The sequence below is a fragment of the Rousettus aegyptiacus genome, unplaced genomic scaffold, assembly GCF_014176215.1.
Source record: "Rousettus aegyptiacus isolate mRouAeg1 unplaced genomic scaffold, mRouAeg1.p scaffold_m13_p_5, whole genome shotgun sequence".
Taxonomy (NCBI): Eukaryota; Metazoa; Chordata; class Mammalia; order Chiroptera; family Pteropodidae; genus Rousettus; species Rousettus aegyptiacus.
The window spans coordinates 9220867-9240478 of NW_023416308.1; the positions used below are offsets into that span (position 1 = coordinate 9220867).

General features: G+C 42.4%; 1 protein-coding gene across 2 annotated transcripts in view; it reads left to right on the forward strand.

Annotated features, from left to right (window-relative positions):
• Positions 1–19612, forward strand: part of FBXW8 (F-box and WD repeat domain containing 8) — a 100867-nt gene that overhangs the window by 23412 nt on the left and 57843 nt on the right. For both annotated transcript variants that reach the window (XM_016149488.2, XM_016149492.2), the window contains exons 3-5: positions 1528–1692; positions 5301–5389; positions 17934–18091. In XM_016149488.2, coding sequence (XP_016004974.1) covers positions 1528–1692; positions 5301–5389; positions 17934–18091 — 412 coding nt within the window. The remainder of the gene's footprint in view (positions 1–1527; positions 1693–5300; positions 5390–17933; positions 18092–19612) is intronic.

Below are 19612 nucleotides of genomic sequence, written 5' to 3' on the forward strand. Positions count from 1 at the left end.
CTTGGCTTTTAAAAATCTGATTTATATCTCCATATCTGTATTCTCTACTTGGTGAGACATTGTGCTCATACCTCCCTTTATTCGTCAGACTTCTTTCCTTTAGTATTTTAAACATATTTATAATGGCTGATTTGAAGTCTTTGTTTAGTACTTCTAAGGTCTGGATGTCTTTAGGGACAATTTTCATTGAGTGCTTCTTTCTGTATGTGGGTCATACCTTCCTGTTTCGTTGTGTGGCTCATAATGTTTTCGTTAAAAACTGGCCTTTTAAAATAACGTGACAACTCTGGAAATCAGATTTTCCCTCCTCTGGAGGGTTCATATGCTGTTATTTTTGTTCCCGCTGCTGTATGTGACTTTTCTGGACTAATTCTCTGGTTTGTATTCTTTGTCATGTACAACCACTGAAGTTTCTGTTCAGTTAGCTTAGTGGTTAGTTAGCTAGTGACTGGACAGAGATTTCCTTAAATACACTTAACCGATAAGTCCCCCGGCCTTTGCCGAGGTATACTCTGTATGTGAGGCATGCCTTCAACGTGCCAGTAGTTTCCAACTCTGCTTTAGCCTTTACTTCCTACTTGTGTAGAGGCTCTAGGTTTGCCAGAGTTGAGAGATCAGGGCGCACACACAGCCCTACACACGCAGTGGCATTCTTGAGTCCCAGAAATATATTAGAGACTTTCACAGTCCCCTATGGGCATCCCATTCCCCAGATTTTCCATTTAAACCTTTCGGTCATTCTCTTTTTAGCCCTGATTGGTAATGTACACTTAGGCAGCTGCAGTGTTCAACAGTTGTCCCTTAATTATATTTGACAAACACCCAACTTTGTACACTGTGGTGTGATGAAGTAAAACCATTGTCCCCCTAAGTTAGAATTAGAAAACAAAGCACTAATAGCTAGAACGTCCACTTCCTCCAGATACTTTTGGGATTTGAAACTCAGCCCAGACATAACATTAATTTTTCTGTATCAGATCTTACAGTCTTGGTTAACAGTTTGAGTTTTCTGGTAAGTATTTTTTAAATCTACACATTTAAAATCTTTTAAGTTTTCACACATAATATAAATCTGAATTTCTCGTATAAGCAGAGTTATGGATATTTTATTATAGCTTTTTATTTCAGAGGCCATCGGTCTCCAACTATCTAAGATGGAAATACAAGTGCCTGTTGGAAAAAGGAAAGTGATTCTGTTCTGAAAAGCCGTGTATGATTCTCTGTTAACATGTTACAGTGTGTTTTAGCCCTTATGTGTTTATGTATTTTTCTCTTATATGTTATATAATAATTTAACCAAGTAGTCTAAAATGTGATATTAGATGGTAATACAACAATTTTGAAATCTTGAAAGATAAAACTGGAAACATTTGCTTGGTATTTTTTCCACCTCGGAGTGTTTTGTTAATGAGACATTTTATACTGCCATAAACCCAGGGCAATAATAAAGGTGTTGATTGATTTTTGGATGACAAGGGGCTTCTCTAATTGCAGAATTTGACATTTGTGTCACTTCTGCTGTTTTAGGTGAGCAAGACGTGGAAGGTGATTGCAGAAGATGAAGTGCTGTGGTACAGGCTGTGCCAGCAGGAAGGGCACCTTCCCGAGAGCAGCATCTCTGATTATTCTTGCTGGAAGCTCATCTTCCAAGAGTGCCGAGCCAGGGAACACATGTTAAGAACCAACTGGAAGGTATGCAGCGGCCAATCTCATTACCTGTAGAAGAATAGCCTACAAGGACACGGGAATCCAAGCCTGGGATTAAACACTGAGTCCTTGCAATTACAACCTGAGGTTAACTGTCAAAGCAGAGAGAGGAGTGTGGTGAGCGTACCTTCAGGTGTTGGCGACTCGTTTCCTGTTTTGTTCACCATTAGAGAATCTGCCCCTATTTCCAACCACACTATTTGGGAGTGTCCTGTCCTCCAGGAGAGGAAGGGTGAGTGAGATACCCGTCACTTACCTTCTCATGGTTAGGGTCTTTGGTGTGGTGCTCAGTGAAGCCCCATTTTACTTTCACCGTCTCTCTGGATGGACCAAGAAAGCAAAAGCACCACCTGAATACAAAAGATAAGCTGCTCTTTCCAGTAAATGTAAGAGGGAGATTATTAAACATCTCTAAGTACTGTCTTCTCTTCCCTCACATAACCTATTGGCTTGCTTCCATCACATTTATCACTTCGAAATCTCTACAGAAATATTAGATCACAGCTAAGAATTTGCACAGTGAAGTGTTTCTGTAGGAAACAACTGTCAAGCACAGTGTTACATAAAGCTGCTCGAGGCACGGCGAGACAGTGCGGCGGCCGTGTTTCTTCCACCTGGGCAGCTGGGTAGTCAGCTGTCTGGAGGACGCAGAGCCGTGCTCTTTCCTTCCCTGTAAAGGTCAATCCTAATAGACTTTGCGATTAACAAGCTTTTGCTCATTACCGTTGGTGACATATTGTCTATGTGCATGTCTATCCCCAGTTACCTCATAACCTGATTAGTGACCGATACTCTTGATCTGGGCAACCTCACACAGTTTCTAGTTAATAACAGCAGTGGTTTTCTAATTCAGGGCTTCTCAGCCCCAGCACCAGTGACATTTGGGGCCAGATAATTCTTTTTGATGAGGGCTGTCCTGTGCATTACTGCAGGATGTTGAGCAGCATGCCTAGCCTCTACCCAGTACATCTACCTTCCCCCCCGCCACCACCCTCACTGTGACATCTAAGAAGGTCTTCAGATATCTTCAAATGTCCCCTGGGGGGAAAAATCACTCCTGGTCGAGAACCATCTTTCTAAGGAGAATTAGCCTAACTGTCCTTTCTTAGGCCATTAAGATACCACCACTAAGTCAAAACCCCGCTGGCCCCCAGTTTGCATCCTCACCAGGTAATACACTCGTGTGGAGGGCCCCCGTGGCCCTCTTGCCTGCATGCTTGAGCAGGTCTGGGCGAGGGACACCGAGGGGTTGACAGAGCTGCTTAGACAGGTGCAGAGGGCCTACCCCTGGTAGGAGGGGCTGTGCCTTAAGGAAAACGTGAGAGCTAGGTGTTCACGAGGGCCTTTCTGTCTGGGAGGAAGGGATACTTTTGAGATTAGTGAGCAGGGAGAGCTGGAGGTGTTCGATGTGCCCTGGCTCGAATTCAGAGATGTCAGACCCTGAGAGGAAGCAGCAGCCCCGTTCTTTGTTTCCTCTTTGCTGTTAAAGAAAGCGAAAGAGGGATGTAGGTACCTCATCTGGGCTGGAAGTGGTTTAAAGATCCACCTCCCAGCATCTGGCACTTCCTAACAGTATGTAAGTTACACGCAGTTTAACTGAACGTCTCTTTATTTTTCTCCGACGAGCACAAAGCCATACGTTTGGTAAATGCGCAATAAATGGTTGTCATTTGAGTGACATGGATCAAACCGCAGGCTGAATGTGAGGGAGGCTTCTCTTTGGAGTGTCTCGGGCCCATTTCCTGACACTGTGACCAGTGAGGACTACATAAATGAAATATTAAATGACAGACATTGCATTAACTGTAATGATGGGATTCTTATTTGATTCTTGAATGAGAGAAAGCCCTATCAAAACGTGAAAGGTGTGGTTACAGCGAGTTGCTTTACCTTCATTTTCTCGTCTTTAAGGTGGGGCTCAGAGTAGCCCTGCTCATTAGACTGTCCAGTGACATGTCTAATGCTCCTTCTGCAGAGCATGGCCCACATCTGGTGCTCAGTTAGTCTTGGCCGTAGAAGCTCACAGGCTTTGCACACAGATACTGTGGTTTGGTGCCATTTGAGATTGACCTCAGTGTGGGTTGGGTGGGTGATTTGGTTTGGCATTTCCTAGATCAGTGTCTTGAGACCCTGAGAAGGGGGTTGATATTTAAATGCATGAACTTACCTGAACCCGAAATTCAAAGGCAGTATGGAAACTACTTGATAAGCTGGTCTTGACAGCTGAAGTATTTCTTTTCCTGGTGTTTGCATAAAGCTTTTCTCTCTGGCCTTCTAGTATTTCTCTAAGAGTGGAATACCAATGTGGGATTGGAGCCCATGGAGTTGGGGTACAAGACAAAAATTAGTAGATGCCACGGGCACACAGGTTTTCTTTCAGGCCCTCTCCTTTTCTTTCAATACCTTGTCCCTCAAAAGAGCTTTGCTATTCTTGTGATTTGGGCTGTAGCCCTCACATGGATGACTCCCAAGTCCTTGCCTTCCATCCCCACATCTCCACTAGCAGGACAGCTCCACTTGGATGTGTGTAGTTTTGTCCCTCAGCCTTGGACTTAGCCTTCAAATTAAGTGAGATCGTCATGCAGATTATCATGCGCAGGGCCTAGAATAGAACTGCTTAATAAACGTCAGTTTTAATGGAATCGATGTCATTGTCTCCTGATAACATAAATAATAGTAGCTACCATTTATCGAACACTTGCTATATGCTAACAACTGTACTTGGCACTTATATACACTATTTCTAGTCCTCGGTCCAGTCCAGCAAAGTTGAAATGCTGGATTACTTGGTATTCTTGAATACCTTTATTTATGCTTTCTTTTGGCTTAGCTATCTCACTTTTCCCAACATCCCACATGTATATATGTTTCGTTCCTCCAAATTCCCTTTATTTTTATTTTAAAAATAAACATTTTGTGTATACATTTTGAATCTATAATAATAGTCATAGTACAAATAATTCAAAAGTCAAAAAAGGGTATATAGCGAAGGAAACATTTCCCTCTCACCTTTCTCTGTCACCTGGTTCCCTTCTCAGAAACAGCCAATTATGCATTTTATAGTTTCCTTTAAATATTGTTTCCATGAACCTCTGACCTCTCAGTCAGAAATAATGTCTTCTTCCTTTTCTCTATCCTAATTTTTTTTGTGTGTATACTTTTTCATTTTATTCTGAGGGTTGTTTATAAGGGTTGTTAACAGATAAAATGTTATTAAATACTCTCTTCTCCAAACCAAACTTTTTAATATACTTTGTGCAATTTTGTCAGATACTTGCCATGACCAACCTTTCACGGATTGTAGTTCTATGTGCGCACATATTTTTTTTGCATCCTGTAATCTCCTTGGGGACAGGGACAGTATCCCTCACACACCTGTGCCCTCTAGTTCAGTGTTCTTCGTGTGTGTGGTAACTTGTAAATGCTAATAGCTTAACACATTAGTTTTCATCTTTGTCCTTTTGAATGTCCAAATAATGTTGAACACAGTGCATGCCGTTAAAAATCACTGTGGAATGTAGGTAAAGTGAAATGCTTTGCCTTCCATCTAGCTCAAGAATAGTATTGTCTGCATCCTCCTTTTCCTTACACAGAATCGCAAGGGCGCCGTGAGTGAACTGGAACATATTCCCGATGCAGTTTTATGTGATGTGCATTCTCATGACGGCGTCGTCATTGCTGGGTAAGCAAAAAACAGTTTTTCACTTAATACTTTTCATCATGAGGTCTTTCATTTTTCAAGTGCCACCCTCTGAGTCCCAGCAACCTTATCTTACCTTGAGAGTCCAAACTTTCCCATATTTATATATAGGTATATATGGCCCATGTTTGAGAAGATTCTGTTCCCCAGTATTTGAGAGCTCTGTAGTGGTGAGAAGCGAATGTTGCCGAACAGATCTATAATCCATTTGTCTCAATATGTCTTTGCTAGCTTTTAAATCACTCTCGTGGCATGTTATGTTAGATTTTCATTAAGGCACACAATTTGTATTTTATGAAGACATAAAAAAGTCAAGCAAGAATAATAAGTGTTGGCACAAAGAGGTCCTGTTCTTGTCCTCTTGTTCCGAAGCTTTTATTATGAGGAAGCTTGTCTTCTTATCCTCTTGTTCCGAAGCTTTTATTATGGCCACACACATTCTTTCTTTCCCACCATGTAGTACATATTTGCTATTTACCTTGATCTGAAATAGGGTTTTTATTTGTCTCCATGGCCAAGAAATTTAATTTTAGCTTCTGTAGCTTTCCTTTGGCTTCTGTTCCCAAAACCACTTTCATGAATTCTTTATATTTTACTACAGAGATGTATTTATAATATATAATATAAATTTTCTGTTTGAATGAAGACGTCTTGAACTAGAGTCTCAAATTGTACACTTAATGCTGTAAAGTAGAGACCAGGACACTAACACTTCTGAGTCCGGATTGATTTTGGAGTGAGCCACCCAAGAGAGGTTCCTACCTGGAGGAAAACAAAACAAACCTTGGATTTAATAACTTAGTAGTAGGTCAGTTTTTTTCTTTAAAGAAAAATCTTCTTAAGAAGCATTCCTTAAAGAGCACCATTTGAAGTGAAATTCCAAACAGTCAGATTATTTTGATATGTTGTGGTATGCAGTGCTTATGTAGAAAGCATTTTTACTTTTAACAAGATATACCCAGGAGGAACACTTTTCTTTAGCTTTATTTTGCCAGCCACAACTTAGAGGTTAATGCCCTTCTTAAGGGTGCTGTGGAACTGTTTTAGAAAGATTAATGGACCAGTAATCAGGAGTCCTGTCTCTCCTGTTATCAGTGCAGCTTTAGGCTCCGCCTCTCACTGCTCAGGTGTGGACTCGAGGGCTTATGATAAGTAAGGTGCTTTCCTCCCACTACTTCTGAGATCCTGTGATAACTATGAGAGGGACTTATATCATTCTAGCCAAAAGGGGTCTCCTAGTGTGTCAGGAGACCTTCGAGGACAGACTGTTGGGATCAGACTGAGAGAATAATAAAAGAAATTAGAAATAAAGGAGACTTTAATCTCAAAAGCCAGTTACAAATTTCTTATCTGGACATGGACTTCTCAAAAGAGTCCAGATGCCAGCCCTTCTTTTCCTACCGCCGTATTCCCATGAGGCCTGCACAACATTACAGATTATGCCAGCACACAGCAAAGCGATGGCAGAGTTTTGTGGATCGATAAGATGAAACTTGATCTGTGGGTCAGCGAGGCTCCTCACGGCTCTTCTTTCTAAGAGAAGCTTACGTTTATGGGCTAGCATCAGATACTTCATATCTTGCTTGTATGTAGAGCATCTTGTGTTTATCATTAAAATTTTATCTGGTGGTTACGATGCTTGTTTTCTGGGTCAGATCTTGAATCCCTTTTCATTTGAGACAGCGGTGTTTGTGGTTACCTCATTCCCAATCAATGTTGTATTCACCAGACTTTCTACAGTTATGTATCTCCAAGGAGCTTCTTAAAGACACAGTGGCCACCTCATCATTTCTTTCTCTTCTGCTTAGCTTGCATTTCTTTTTCTTCCCTTTTGTTCTCTCTCTTTCTTTTACAGAAGTGGAATTCAGTTTTGTAAAGCTAGAACTAAACTACGTAACATTTCTGCATTTAAATGCATTACATATATTTCATATAATTGATATCAAAGACTCTTGGGAAATCTCTTGCTTTTTTCCATCTTTTTAATCCTCTTTGTAAATGTTCCTGGTGTAGAATCATATTTCTTAGGCCTAGACTATTTTTATTAGTCTTACAATTGACACAGTCTTGATTCTTCTTTATTCTTCTTTTCACACAAACCTAGAGTAATCTTCAAATGCTCATTCACTCACAGACTCACCCGAGACACTTAAGTACCTATCAGGTGAAAAGGACCTGATACTTGTTTTTTCACCTGAGGCTTGTTTTTCTAACAGAGGAAACACGTAATTCTCAAAACTTTGGTCTTTCACACTTTGGTCCATGAGTCTTTGCTTCCCTTACTGCCTCATGGATGATGATTTCCAAGTACCTTTTCCTGACATTTGAACCTTTTAAAATTTGTTTCTAACCTGCCTTTCTTATGACTCTCTTTGGTATACTTTTGGTTTTTTTTTCCACCCACACTTTTCTACTTAGTTATCTCTGAACACATCTTTTTTTAAGTTGAAACGTAATTCATATACCATAAAATTTACTTTTCAAGTTGTATATCAGTGGTTTTTAGTATATTCATAAGGTTGTGTAATCATCCACTATTATCTAATTCCAAAACATTTTCATCACCCCAAAAAGAAACCCACTTCCCATACTTCAAGGCCCACTTGAGTCCTGTCTCCTCCCAGGGTGTCTGCAGCACGGTAGCCTTTTAACCTGTACCGCCCCCATGCCAGCATCTGCCCTTCTCATAACTCCTGCGGAGGGGATCATCTGCAGCCTATAGGGCAGCTAATCATGTGGCCGCATAACCTTTTTGTTTTATACTGTTCATTTACTTTGAACCAATTTTTAACTTTACAGCCATGAATTTTTTTCCCCAAGCATCTTTTAAAACTGGAGGTGGTATATAATATTTCATTAAACGCCCACAGTGCTTATATGTGGTTTTGTCTGAAGTAAGCATTAAAATTCAGTACAGACTGCCCCATCCCCTACCTATATACTACATTACGTTCTCTGATTTCTTAGTTTTTTCAGCTTGGAATCATACCATTTTGAACCTGGAGGGACTTTTAGAGGCTTCTCTGTTCCAAAACATTCACTTCGTGTGGGATAACTGAGGCCCAGAGAGGCCCATGAGCCAGGCGGGGCCCGCGTGCCCGTACCGCTCTGCCGCGCCGTCTCCAGCCCTCGTGTGCCACTCGGAGGCTTGTCCGTTACAGTGTCACTTTGGCTTTTCTTTAGTGGCATTTTTCTTTTCTGTTAAAAATAAAAGCAGCAATAAAAACATGTTGTTTTTGCAAAACCGTTAGAAAGTGGAGAAGAGAAAGCCTCTCATGCTAACACAATCCCTGTTACAGTTTTTGGTGTGTATGTGGTTTGGTTTTCAGTAGGTTTTTTATGCTTACATAACATAAGCATAGCCTACATTACATTTTTGGCATTTCTCCCCCCTCACTTAACTGATAAGATTTTTTTTTCAAGTTATTTCATACTTTTCATTACTTTCTTTGATTTGTTGCAGAAACTCCTGGGATATAATTATATCCTAATTTTCTTATTAATTTTTCTAGTAATGGACATTAAAGTCACTTCCTGTGTTTTGTTATTATGTATTTTCTGTATAGAGTTTTGTAGATTTTTCCCCTTTGTACTACGAATCTTCATTTAAAAATGATAAAACATCCTTAATGTAGAAACTTTGAGTTCCAAGTAAGTGCATTGAAGAAAGAGCTAAAGTTCTTCCATTGTCCTCTCCTAGTCTAATTATTTTCCTAGTTTGAGTTACTGGATTTAGGGAAATGAATTTTTAGACTTTCCAGATTAAGAAATTAAAGTGCCTTCATAACAGTTAATTTCTTCCCAGTTTAACTTTTTGGTTTGAAGTCTCCAGACCACCCCTCAGGCCTGCTCTTGTGCATGCGCATTTTTTTCTTAGTGCTGTAAATAGCCATAGAGTTCAACTCCCTTCTTTACTGTCCACGTCTTAACCTCCTGCACCCTGGCTTCCACCCCAGCCGTTCCGCTGAGCTGTCGTCTCACAGGTTACAAACCAATGGCCTTTTGTTGGCCCATTCCCTTCAGCCTCTTGGCAGTGTTGAATCTTGTTGGCTAGACCCCGCTTAGAATGTGGAGACTGTGTATTGAGCATCTTTGTACCTTCAGAGCCTAGTGCCAGGCCCAGCGCCTGGGAAACGTTGAGGGAAGCGTGGGTGGAATGGAACCTCATGCTCCCACCACCCTGCCTTCTCCGCGCTTCCTTGTGCTTCCTTATGCGTCTTTGACCCGCCCGCCTCCTGCTCAGGTCCTTCCTTCCTCTGGCCTGTCAGTGCTCTCATTTGGCCACTTAGCAGTGATATCCAGCATCCCAGATACACCTGAACCAGTTGCGATTTGTTGCTGGTTAGATAAGTGGAAGTTCCTTCAACCAGGACTAATTCATTCAACCACAACCTTTACTTTGATTTTCCAGCAAAAATTTCCCATTTCTTTAACTTGAGAAAAATTTGTGTTCCGAAGCCACCAGTTTCTATACAATAAGCCACCTGTCTCTTTTTGTCAGAGTTGCATTTCCTGGCTGCATTTTCCCTGCAATCTGTAACATTCCTGAAATGTAGTGAGATTTAGTTTATGCTTTCCTTGTATTTAGAAGGAGAGGTGTTATCTAGAAAGTTTGTTGACTAGTAAGTGAATGGAATGTGTGGTTTTTGTTTGTGTCTGTTTTATTTTTCTTTGGTGACAGCTCTGAGAATTTTAGAATGTTTTGCAAATTATATGTTTATCACTGAGGATAAAGAATAGAAGACATGAGGATATGAAAGTATCCCTGCCCTGTTTTGTGATGCCTAGACTGTTCTCTTGATCCCCAGTTGCACTGTGGAAGCGAAGAGTGTTGAAAATAGATGACATCATGAGTTCAGAAAGGTCACATTATAAAACCTGAGACGCAGGTCTAGGTATAATTTGCCAAAAGTACATTTGCTTTACTGCCACCTAGTGAAGAAGAGCATCTCAGGTAAAACCTACAGGAGGAACGTCAACCCCAGGGCTCACTGGAGGCCTGGTGCCAGCTCTGCTGACCGTTAAGCTATTAGCTCACCAAAAGCTTTTATCAGATGCCCAGGAGTACGGTGGTGTTTTGCAATAAGCTCCCTCCTCACTGTTACCGAAGGTTCATAAGTCTGAAGCGTTTCAGTTTGCACAAGAAAGCACACTTCTCTGTTGACATTTGAGGACCTTCCCTCCTCCACCCTCTTTTGGTATAAAAATATAGCACGCGCCCTCTCTGTGTCAGTACTCCTAAATGTTTTTCTCCCGTTTTCTGCTGAGGTGATCTGCCTTTAGGGGACAGTACCCACCTTCACTAGAAAGAATAGTGACTGTCTCCCTGTTTCTCCTCTGCCAAGTGGGGTTGGAGGGAAAAACGCATCGTCTAGTATTGCAAAATATTAGCTTTCTTCTCTCAGTTGTCCCATGTGGTCTCCTGCATTGTCATTCATCTCCAGATTTCATTTCCTTTGAGGCCAGTGTGCCCAAGTAGACACGCCACAAAACTGCGATACCTTCTCTAGCAGCCAAGTGACCCCTGGCTGTAGTTCTGGCTCATTTTTATTTGCTCTGTCCACACAACCAGGATATCGGAGTCGAGAGGGTTTTCAGTCTTCTGTAGACGTGAAGCAAAATTTTGAGCTTCTGGTTTGTATATGTAAAATTTGAATTCTGACTCTCAGGTTGGTTCATTTTGCCTGGTGGCACTTCCAGTGGAATGCCATCATTGTTTATAATTAAGAACTGTTAGAAGATAGCAGTTCAAACATAGGCGTGCATCTAAGGCAGCAGTGCCTAACCTCTTTGGCACCAGGGACCGGTGCTCCAAGAGAATCTAATGCCTGATGATCTGAGGTGGAGCTGAGGTGGTGCTGCCCCCGCCGGGGAGCGGCCGCAGATGAAGCTTTGCTCACTCACAGCTAGCTGTTCACCTCCTGCTGTGCGGCCCGGTTCCTAACAGCCCATGGGCCAGTACTGGTCCCGGGGCTTAGGGACCCTTGATCTAAGATAACTTGAAATACCTGCTTTTAGCCATTTTGTTCTTCACTTTTCTCAGTAATTAAAAATGTGTCTTTGAGTTGACCAGACAGCATGCCAAAATATGGCTTCCATCTGAAATAGTGTATATTTGCCCTGAATTTTAAAATATTTTCTATTGAGGAGCTAAAAACACCTCACGGACTGTGTTTTCAATACTCCACTAGTTTCGTGTGAATGTATAAAAAATGAATATTACCTAGGATTACTTTGAGGCTCTTGCTAACAGATGCTTTGTGAATACCGATTGGTGGTAAAAGTTATGTTAGACAAATATCAGCCCCTATTTATACTTACTAAGGACATGCTTTCTGTCTTTCTCTTTAAAAAAAAAAAAAATTTGACAGGTTTCCTTTCAACCTTGTTTTATATTGATTTTGTGCTGCTGCTCATTATGACAGTGGGCTGCTTCCCATAAGGAATTTGATCATTACCCGTTAGGGACCTCTTTTTAAAAATACTTTAAAATTTATTTTCTTCTGTGAGGTATACATGCTCTTCTGGTAAATAAGTCTGAGGTAAGATATTGATAAGAGACTAGAAGAGAGAGCATTACATTTATTACATCCTTAATGAAGGAGCTCCAGAATATCCTTAATAAATACTGGTGAACTCATGACTGCATTTATCCATCTCTGGTTCTCCGAGGAATAATGGGAAGGGCCACAGCTACAATAACTCTGCATAATCATCATTGACTCTGACTCTATTGATTGTGATTAACCAAGATGTATGGAAAACAGTTTTAAGTGTGTAGTGCATGTATCTCGTAAGGTCCATTAAGATGTTCATTATTTTTCAATTGATGCGTCTTAAGCTGCACTTGATGTTTGTAGTAGTGCATTTCCACAAAAAGACTGCACTGTGGGATTGAGTTCATTTTGTTAATTGCATAATATGACATAGTCATGTTTCATAGAAAACAGTAAATACTCTTGATTTCATTGATTTGTAATCTTCAGTATTACCAAAGAAAGTATGGAGTATGTGAATAGTTCTTAAAACCTCTACATGTTAAGGGCATAAGTGTTTCTTGAAATATGGGTGCTGCGCAGTTAGGGGCCTCTGCCTAATGGCTTTGTAGGCTTTAAACCACTTCCATCTTCTAAGTTTAAGTCAGGAGATTCACTTACTCAACATTTACAAGCACAAATGAATACTGCAGACACATCCTCTGCTCCGGGCAAGGATATGTCTCTTGCTCAGAGGGCTATAATTATCGACAGTTACAGAACAGCATAGGAGGTGTTAGGGCAGGGGAAGAGCAGGCCACCAAAGCACACTGGAGCGAGGCATCTTGTACAGGCAGACTCAAGGCAGGCTGGGTTTCCCCTGGGAGCTGGCTTCTCAGCCGACTCTGGAAGGGTAAGTGGGACCTGGCCCAGCAGAGTTTAGTATGAGGCAGAGATGCAAGAAACTTGTCCATTTGCTGACATTCTTCATTCCTAAACCAATGGACATTAATAATCTGTTATAGTGTTTATTTTTCCAATGAGCTGGATGGAATACAGCTTCACAATTCTTAACACAGGGCTACAGGCAACCACTAGCAATGTATTGGATTTGACACACAATGAAACCATTTACTGTTCCTGGTCTGAGGCCTCATAACAAGGCTCCTTTTGGCTGTCGTGAATACCTGATCAGAATAGAATTGTGACTTAATTTGGGGGTGGCAGCATGAGCATGGCCCTGCAGAGGGTGAAGTTTTACCATCCCTACCACATGTCCTCCTACATCACCTGTGAAGCAGGTGCGGGAGGCACCATTACATCTGCCCAGCCCCAAACTCCTTGCCAGCATGCTGAGCCTTTTTGTTGGCTTCTTGCCTTCTGATTGAGATATAGTGGTAGAATTGATGAGTTAGGCTCAGGGGCTATGTCCTGCAAGCCTGAGTCACAATATTGAAAACAATAAATTCCTTATATTGCACTTAAATGGGGATAGTTCTTAAGAGCCGTATTTGTTTAAAGGCACTGTCATCTGAGGAGGCAGAGTGGCTCGTTGGTGAAGCAGCTGATTGAAAAAAGCGTGGGAACTGGTTTTGCTCCCAGCTGTGCCACTAAAATGGTTGTTTTGTGACCTTGGGTAAGTCACTTAACCTTACTCCAGCAATCTTAAATCAAAACACAACCATCTAGGTTATTATGAAGAGCCTTAAAAAAAATTGTTTTTAGCAAAGAAGCACTGGTACCATGAAGCAAAATGAATCATGCCCCCACCTCTCCCACCCATGCTGGACATTTATACAAGAGGAAAGGTTAAAGGTTGTTTTTAGTGGTACATTTCTTCCTCCTTTAGCTTCAGGACTTCTAGTCCAAATAAGTAGTTTACGCATTGGAAACTTACTAGTTAATGAAAGCTCTTTGGTGGTAAATCATTTAAAATTGACAATTGCTCTGGCCTGCCGAGCTTGAGAGAGGCTCCGTTCCCATTCTTTCAACAAAAAATCAGCTGTGGTCTCTGACCTATTTATTTGAGGGTAAACTCAGGCTTGCCAAGCATAAAGATGGAGAAGGCATACAGTTTCACCGGCCCCTGCCGTGGGCTGGGACAGCCTTACTCATTCAGAAAAAGCTTCTTCAGTTTTTCTTTAGTGTTCTTACATCAGCTAACATATTAGTTGCAGTTGTACTTTGCACAGATAGTAATTAGAGAGCCATCAACGTTGGGGTCCAAAGGCTTACTGACAATGCAACTGTCATAGTGGTGCCTTAATTGGTTGAGTATAATTGTCATTAGGCAGCAATAAAGACATCTGGAGCTCTGGAGAAAAATCAGCCTTTTCCCCCTATCTCCCTGCGATATCTCTTTTTGCTTCTGCTGGCCAGCGTCGTTAAGCACTTTAGATCGCTCGTAGGGGTTGGTCCAGGTCCCTCTGCCCCCACCAGTGTTTGACCCTCTTGGAAACATCTGTTTCTTTAGCCTGAGTTCGTTAGCTCCGAGCCCCAGCTCCACTGATGTGGCTGTTTTCACTCGTGTTGGATTTTCAAGCCTACTGCAGAGTTATCACGCAGTACCTGCTAAGATAGGATATTATTCTCTGTTACCATCATAAAGGAGACATAGAGTCTCTTATATTTTGCAGCAAAACATTTGTGCTGTTATCATGCTCTTTGGCCATGAAGAATGGTGTTACTTTAAATGGGTATCTGTGGAAAATTTCATGTTTACTGAAATAATTTAGCTTATCCTGTGTTTTATAAAGATATGTTTTAATCAGTTTGGATTAAAATAGACATGAAGGAAGCCCAGCGCGTATTGATGAGTGTGTTCTGGGTGTCTCACTGACTGTAAGCACCGGTAGGTGGGCAGTAGAAATAGAAAGAGGTGCCACTCCAACCAGTCACTGTGGATACCTGCTTTCAGCCACTGTTTATTATGGCGGAGTCCGTGGCATTGACATGTGGCCTTCTCAGGTTGAGGAGACAGGGAATGTAGCAGTGAATGCCATTTCTTCAGATACAGGGCACAGTAGTTGAGTCAGAGAAGGCTTTGTGGAGGAGAAGGACCTTGACCTTGAGGAGCTGGTAGGCTCGGGCTAGGTTGATGGTTCTCAGCCTTGGCTGTACATTGGAAGCGCCGATGCCTGGTTCCACCCCAGAGTCAGATTTAATTGATCTGGGGTGCGCTTGGGTATTGAGAGCTTTAAAAGCGTCTCGATTTAATTGTTTCAGTGATTCTTTAATGTGCAGTCAAAATTGAGACCCACTGGGCTGGGTCGCGAGGAGAAAAGGGGCTCTAAAAAGGTGTCTAAGAGCTGGGGTTCAGAGGCAAGAGAGTCTGGAAGCCAGTGAGTAGCAGGCTTGTCTGGAGGCTGGCTCATGCTAATGAAGAGTGGAAAATGAGTGGAAGCTGGTTTGGGAAGGGTCGCCAGTGCTGGGCTGGTATTTAAAACTTTATCCAATGAGGTGTTAAGACCTCAGATTACACAGTGGGCTTGCCAGGTGTCAGTTGCTGGTCTAGGCTGGTTGTTCCAGTCATTGGATCCACAGCCATGAGCAAGGCCCAGTCTCTGACCTTAGGAGCTTGTGGATTTGTAGGGTGGATGAAGTCAGATAGCCACATACACAGTTGCCACGAGAGTCAGTCCAGGCTACTGTCATGGCGCGTGTAGCTCACAGGGCCATGGCCTGGTGTGGAGGGGAAGGGAGAAAGGGAGGGTGGTTTGTGGAGTCAGGGGTCTTTGAGGCTTGGCTTGTGCAGGGTCGATGAACGTGTGGGAGACTCAGGCGGGGGGAGGCTGTACAGAGGCCGTCGGGTGCGGCTATGAGGCGTTGAGGGATTTGGACTTCGGTGGCGTTCCAGGGAGTGAGAAGAACAGAAAGGGCATGGCAACCTGAACATGCATAGCAGTGTGGGTGCCTGGCAAAAACAAAGAAAGACCACTGACTAAAACAAGGAATTCAGCAGTAGGCTAGTTTAGTGGTAAACTAAAACTTTTTGAGGCGAGCACGCATTTAATTTTAGATGTGCGAAGCTGCAGTGTGAGTGGGACAACTTCCTGGAAGAAGAGGCTCATCAGCCTTTTAGAGACTAAGTGCTCTTCTCCGTGGCATCTCTGTCCTCTCTGCTCTTCCAGGTAATGAGAGAGATCAGCAAGTTGCATTTCACATCTCACTGTTGCTTGGTTCAGCAGTTTTTCAAGCTTCAGTTTGGTGGTTGTTGCTTTACCTTGGAATTTATTGTGTAAAGAGGGCTTAGGGCGGGAGCCCAGGCCACTGAACTTCTCTCCTCCGCAGCCCTCTGCTCGCCGCCGTGGCCCCTAACAGGGCACCACAGAGGACCACGGGAAGACTGCCGGCGCGGTCTGATGTAGCAGTGGTCTGTCTTTCCCTTCTTTCTTTTTCACCTTCCTCTTCTGAATTGACTAGTTCTTTCACATAGAATTTGACCTTACGAATCTAATCATGCACAGTCTAGAAATTCAAACATGTTATCTCTGTTGAGTATCTCTAGCTAAGCGAGTGGTCTTACTCCTGGGAACACCTGGGTCATTTTCAGGATGTCAAGGTGAGCCTAGTCATTCTGGCGCATTGGGGTGTGTATCTTTGTATAGGGTTTCTTGTTGAGAAGGGTGACCTGGAACACTGCGTGGAGGGTCTGGGAGCCAGCGGCCAGGCTTTGGCCTGGTGATGTTAATGTCCACTCTTGCTTGCGCATGGCCAGGCTTAATGACGCTCGTGCAGTGAGCATTTCTACTTACTGGAGGGTCAGTGATCAGAGGCCCATCAGTTAGTTTTAGAAAGCACGTGTCTTCTTTTTTGGCTCTTTAGACATGCAGTGTCTGCAGGGAGAGAATCGAATTCTCCAACGTAGAGAATCTGTGTGACAGAATGACCATCGAATTACACAATGTATGTATTTACTGTCTGTTAATAATTTGAGGGAAATACATTTGGTAAACGAAACCCCTGAATCAGAGTGGTCTTGGTTTCTTAATTAAGAAATCTCACACGAGAAATTGATCTTTAACGACATCATAGATGAAACGTCATAAATTTCAGTAATTAGGTCTCAGAGGTTACCTTGTTTGACTCTACACTTTTAACATGGGATCACAGAAACCCTGAAAGAACAATGACTCGGGCCTCAGGAAGACTGTGAACCCCCTAGATGATCTGTCTCTGTGTTCGTGTGGGCATACCGTGAGACTCTTAAAACATTTCTAAAGTCTCCCCACAGTTGCTCTGCATGTCGAATCAAACCTTCTGTAGCAGGTGTAAGGAACTCAGGGTAAATACCTCAGTGGCAGGCAGCACACATCTCCTCATCTGGCCAGTCCATTATCCTAGGGACCTCGTGTCTGAACAGGCTCTGGCCCAGCTTTGATGGAGAGAGTCATTTGGTGGAGTGACAGTCGTAATAGAGAGCGAGGGCTCCTGTTTTCTAAAAGGGCAAAACCAGGAGGGTCATGCATTTCGGCAAGAGCTTTTCGTGAGAAGGCAGCATTGTCTGGCTGCTAAAGGCAAGATTTAATTGTTTCAGCAAATCAATTAGTCTTTAGGGACTTTAATCAGTCAAATCTGATGCATGGATGAGGTATTAGAAAGCTCGTGCCTGTAAGACCATTAGTCCTTAGTGTTCTGCCCCTCTCTCTCTCTGCCTGTCTTTCGTGTGTGTCTGTGTGTTTATGTAAACACCATGGCTTCTACGAAATTCTGCGAGTGAGCTCCTTACTGAGAGAACTTAAGGTAGCAAATTGGTTGTAATAGTGTAAAAAGAAAAACAAGGATATCCCAATACCTAATTGCTGATTAGTGTAGTGTTCTCATTTGAAATTGTCACTATGGTGCTAAGAGAACATGAAATGTGTTCACAACCTTCCTGTTATCGAGTTGACATTTCCTCCTGCTGGAGTAACTCATCTAAAGAGTGTGGCGGAGTGGGTCCATGCCGACCAGGTCTGACTCCTCCGCTGTTGTAAGGCTCTTCCCACTTTCTCCACTGTGGCCCTGCTCTCCAGTCTCTGCCTGGAACCAAGCGTGTCCTTCTTTTCCAGATATACATCAGGGGACGTGAGGGTGTGGGACACCCGCACCTGGGACTACATAGCCCCCTTCCTGGACTCAGAGTACGAGGAGGATGAGCCTGGAATGCAGCCATATGTCTCCTTTGTGAGGATAAACAGCTCGCTGGCGGTAGCGGCTTATGAGGATGGTAAGTAACCGCAGCCCTCCTCCCTATTAAGGAAAAAAAAAAAGCTTTACAAAAATTAAGCAGCTGTGGCCGGCTCCCCCCTGTAATCCCTCCATACGTACACGTGGGCACACACACACACGTTCACACACATACAGTCACTCTTGCCTTTATGTGAAGAAGTTGGCCAATAACTCTCGGTGCATTAGTAGGCATTGGAACACAGCACCCATTAAAACTGGTGTTTAATTCCTACTGGAACTGTCAGGCTGGGTTTTGGTGCCAGATATGAGGCTGGCCAAGCCATCTTAAGCAAATAACTTGTTTGGTGTAAAATATTAAATATATTTGGCTTACTTTTCCTTTAGTCTCTCCTTGGTCCAAAGGAAACAGTGAAAAGGGGTTAGATGTAGATAATCTATAGACAAATACGGAAATAGAACAATAAAAGTCAGTGCCTACCTTTTCCTGGCACTCACATACCGTGTCTTTCTGGGACCGATAGAATTCTTTTTGCATATGAACAACTGTGGACTTACATACAGAACTAGGTAAGAATAGAAACGCTGGACCATTTATAGCCACTAGTTTCGATAGCCATGGATATCCTAAACTCCTACCTCTCATGCCCCTAACTTCCATTATGGTGTAGTTTGAATTTACAAAAGCTTGGTTTCCCCACTTCCCCAAAACTCGGACCACAAACTATTCTAGAATGCTAGTGTTTATGTCGTGGTATGGCGGCAAACCTTCAGAGTCAGTGGAGCATTATCAGTTGGCTCAGATGGACAAAACAGTAGTAAAATAGGTAATGGAGATTTTTATATTCATATGCCATTTAAAAATAAAGTGTAGAGCTGAAATCTTAAAAATATTTTCATTTTATTTGACAACATGAACTGTTTTTTGGGTTTGACGTTAGTAGACACTATGGATGGATTTTTTTTTTTTCCCCAGCCTCTAGAAATTCAGCTAAGCTGTTTTCTTTTGGTGTCTGTTCATTGAGATGCTGGACAGATCACATATGAGCAACTTGAGCATGTTTGCAGCTTTCCAAATCATCAGTGAATTTTTTTAAACTATGCAAAGGTTTCAGTACTTTTAAGTTAGAATCATATAATTTTAGAATTACCTGGTAGTCTTCTCTGCCACACACATACTTTTATCATCCAGGGAGAAGCCGAGGTCCAAAGCGACCAGCTAAGCGATTGGCTCGAGGCCGAGTCGTTAGTCAGTAGTGACTCCATAGCTGTGACTGTGTCTCCTGGACCATGCGCAGTCGTAGTGCTAACTATGTAATGCCAGACACAGAGACGCTTACAGAAAAGTGCACCAGATTTATTTGCACCCCCCATGTGTGATGTGCAAGGGGGCCACTGGTTTTATATTGTTGGATAAAATGGTCTTTGTCACCCTCATTCCTGTGTGGCACAGAAACACGGGAACCATGTACATATAATAGAGAAACTATTTTCTTCTCACTAAATAACTGCAAAAATATATTTTAAATACTTGGTTTTGAAACATTTTTCATAGTAACAG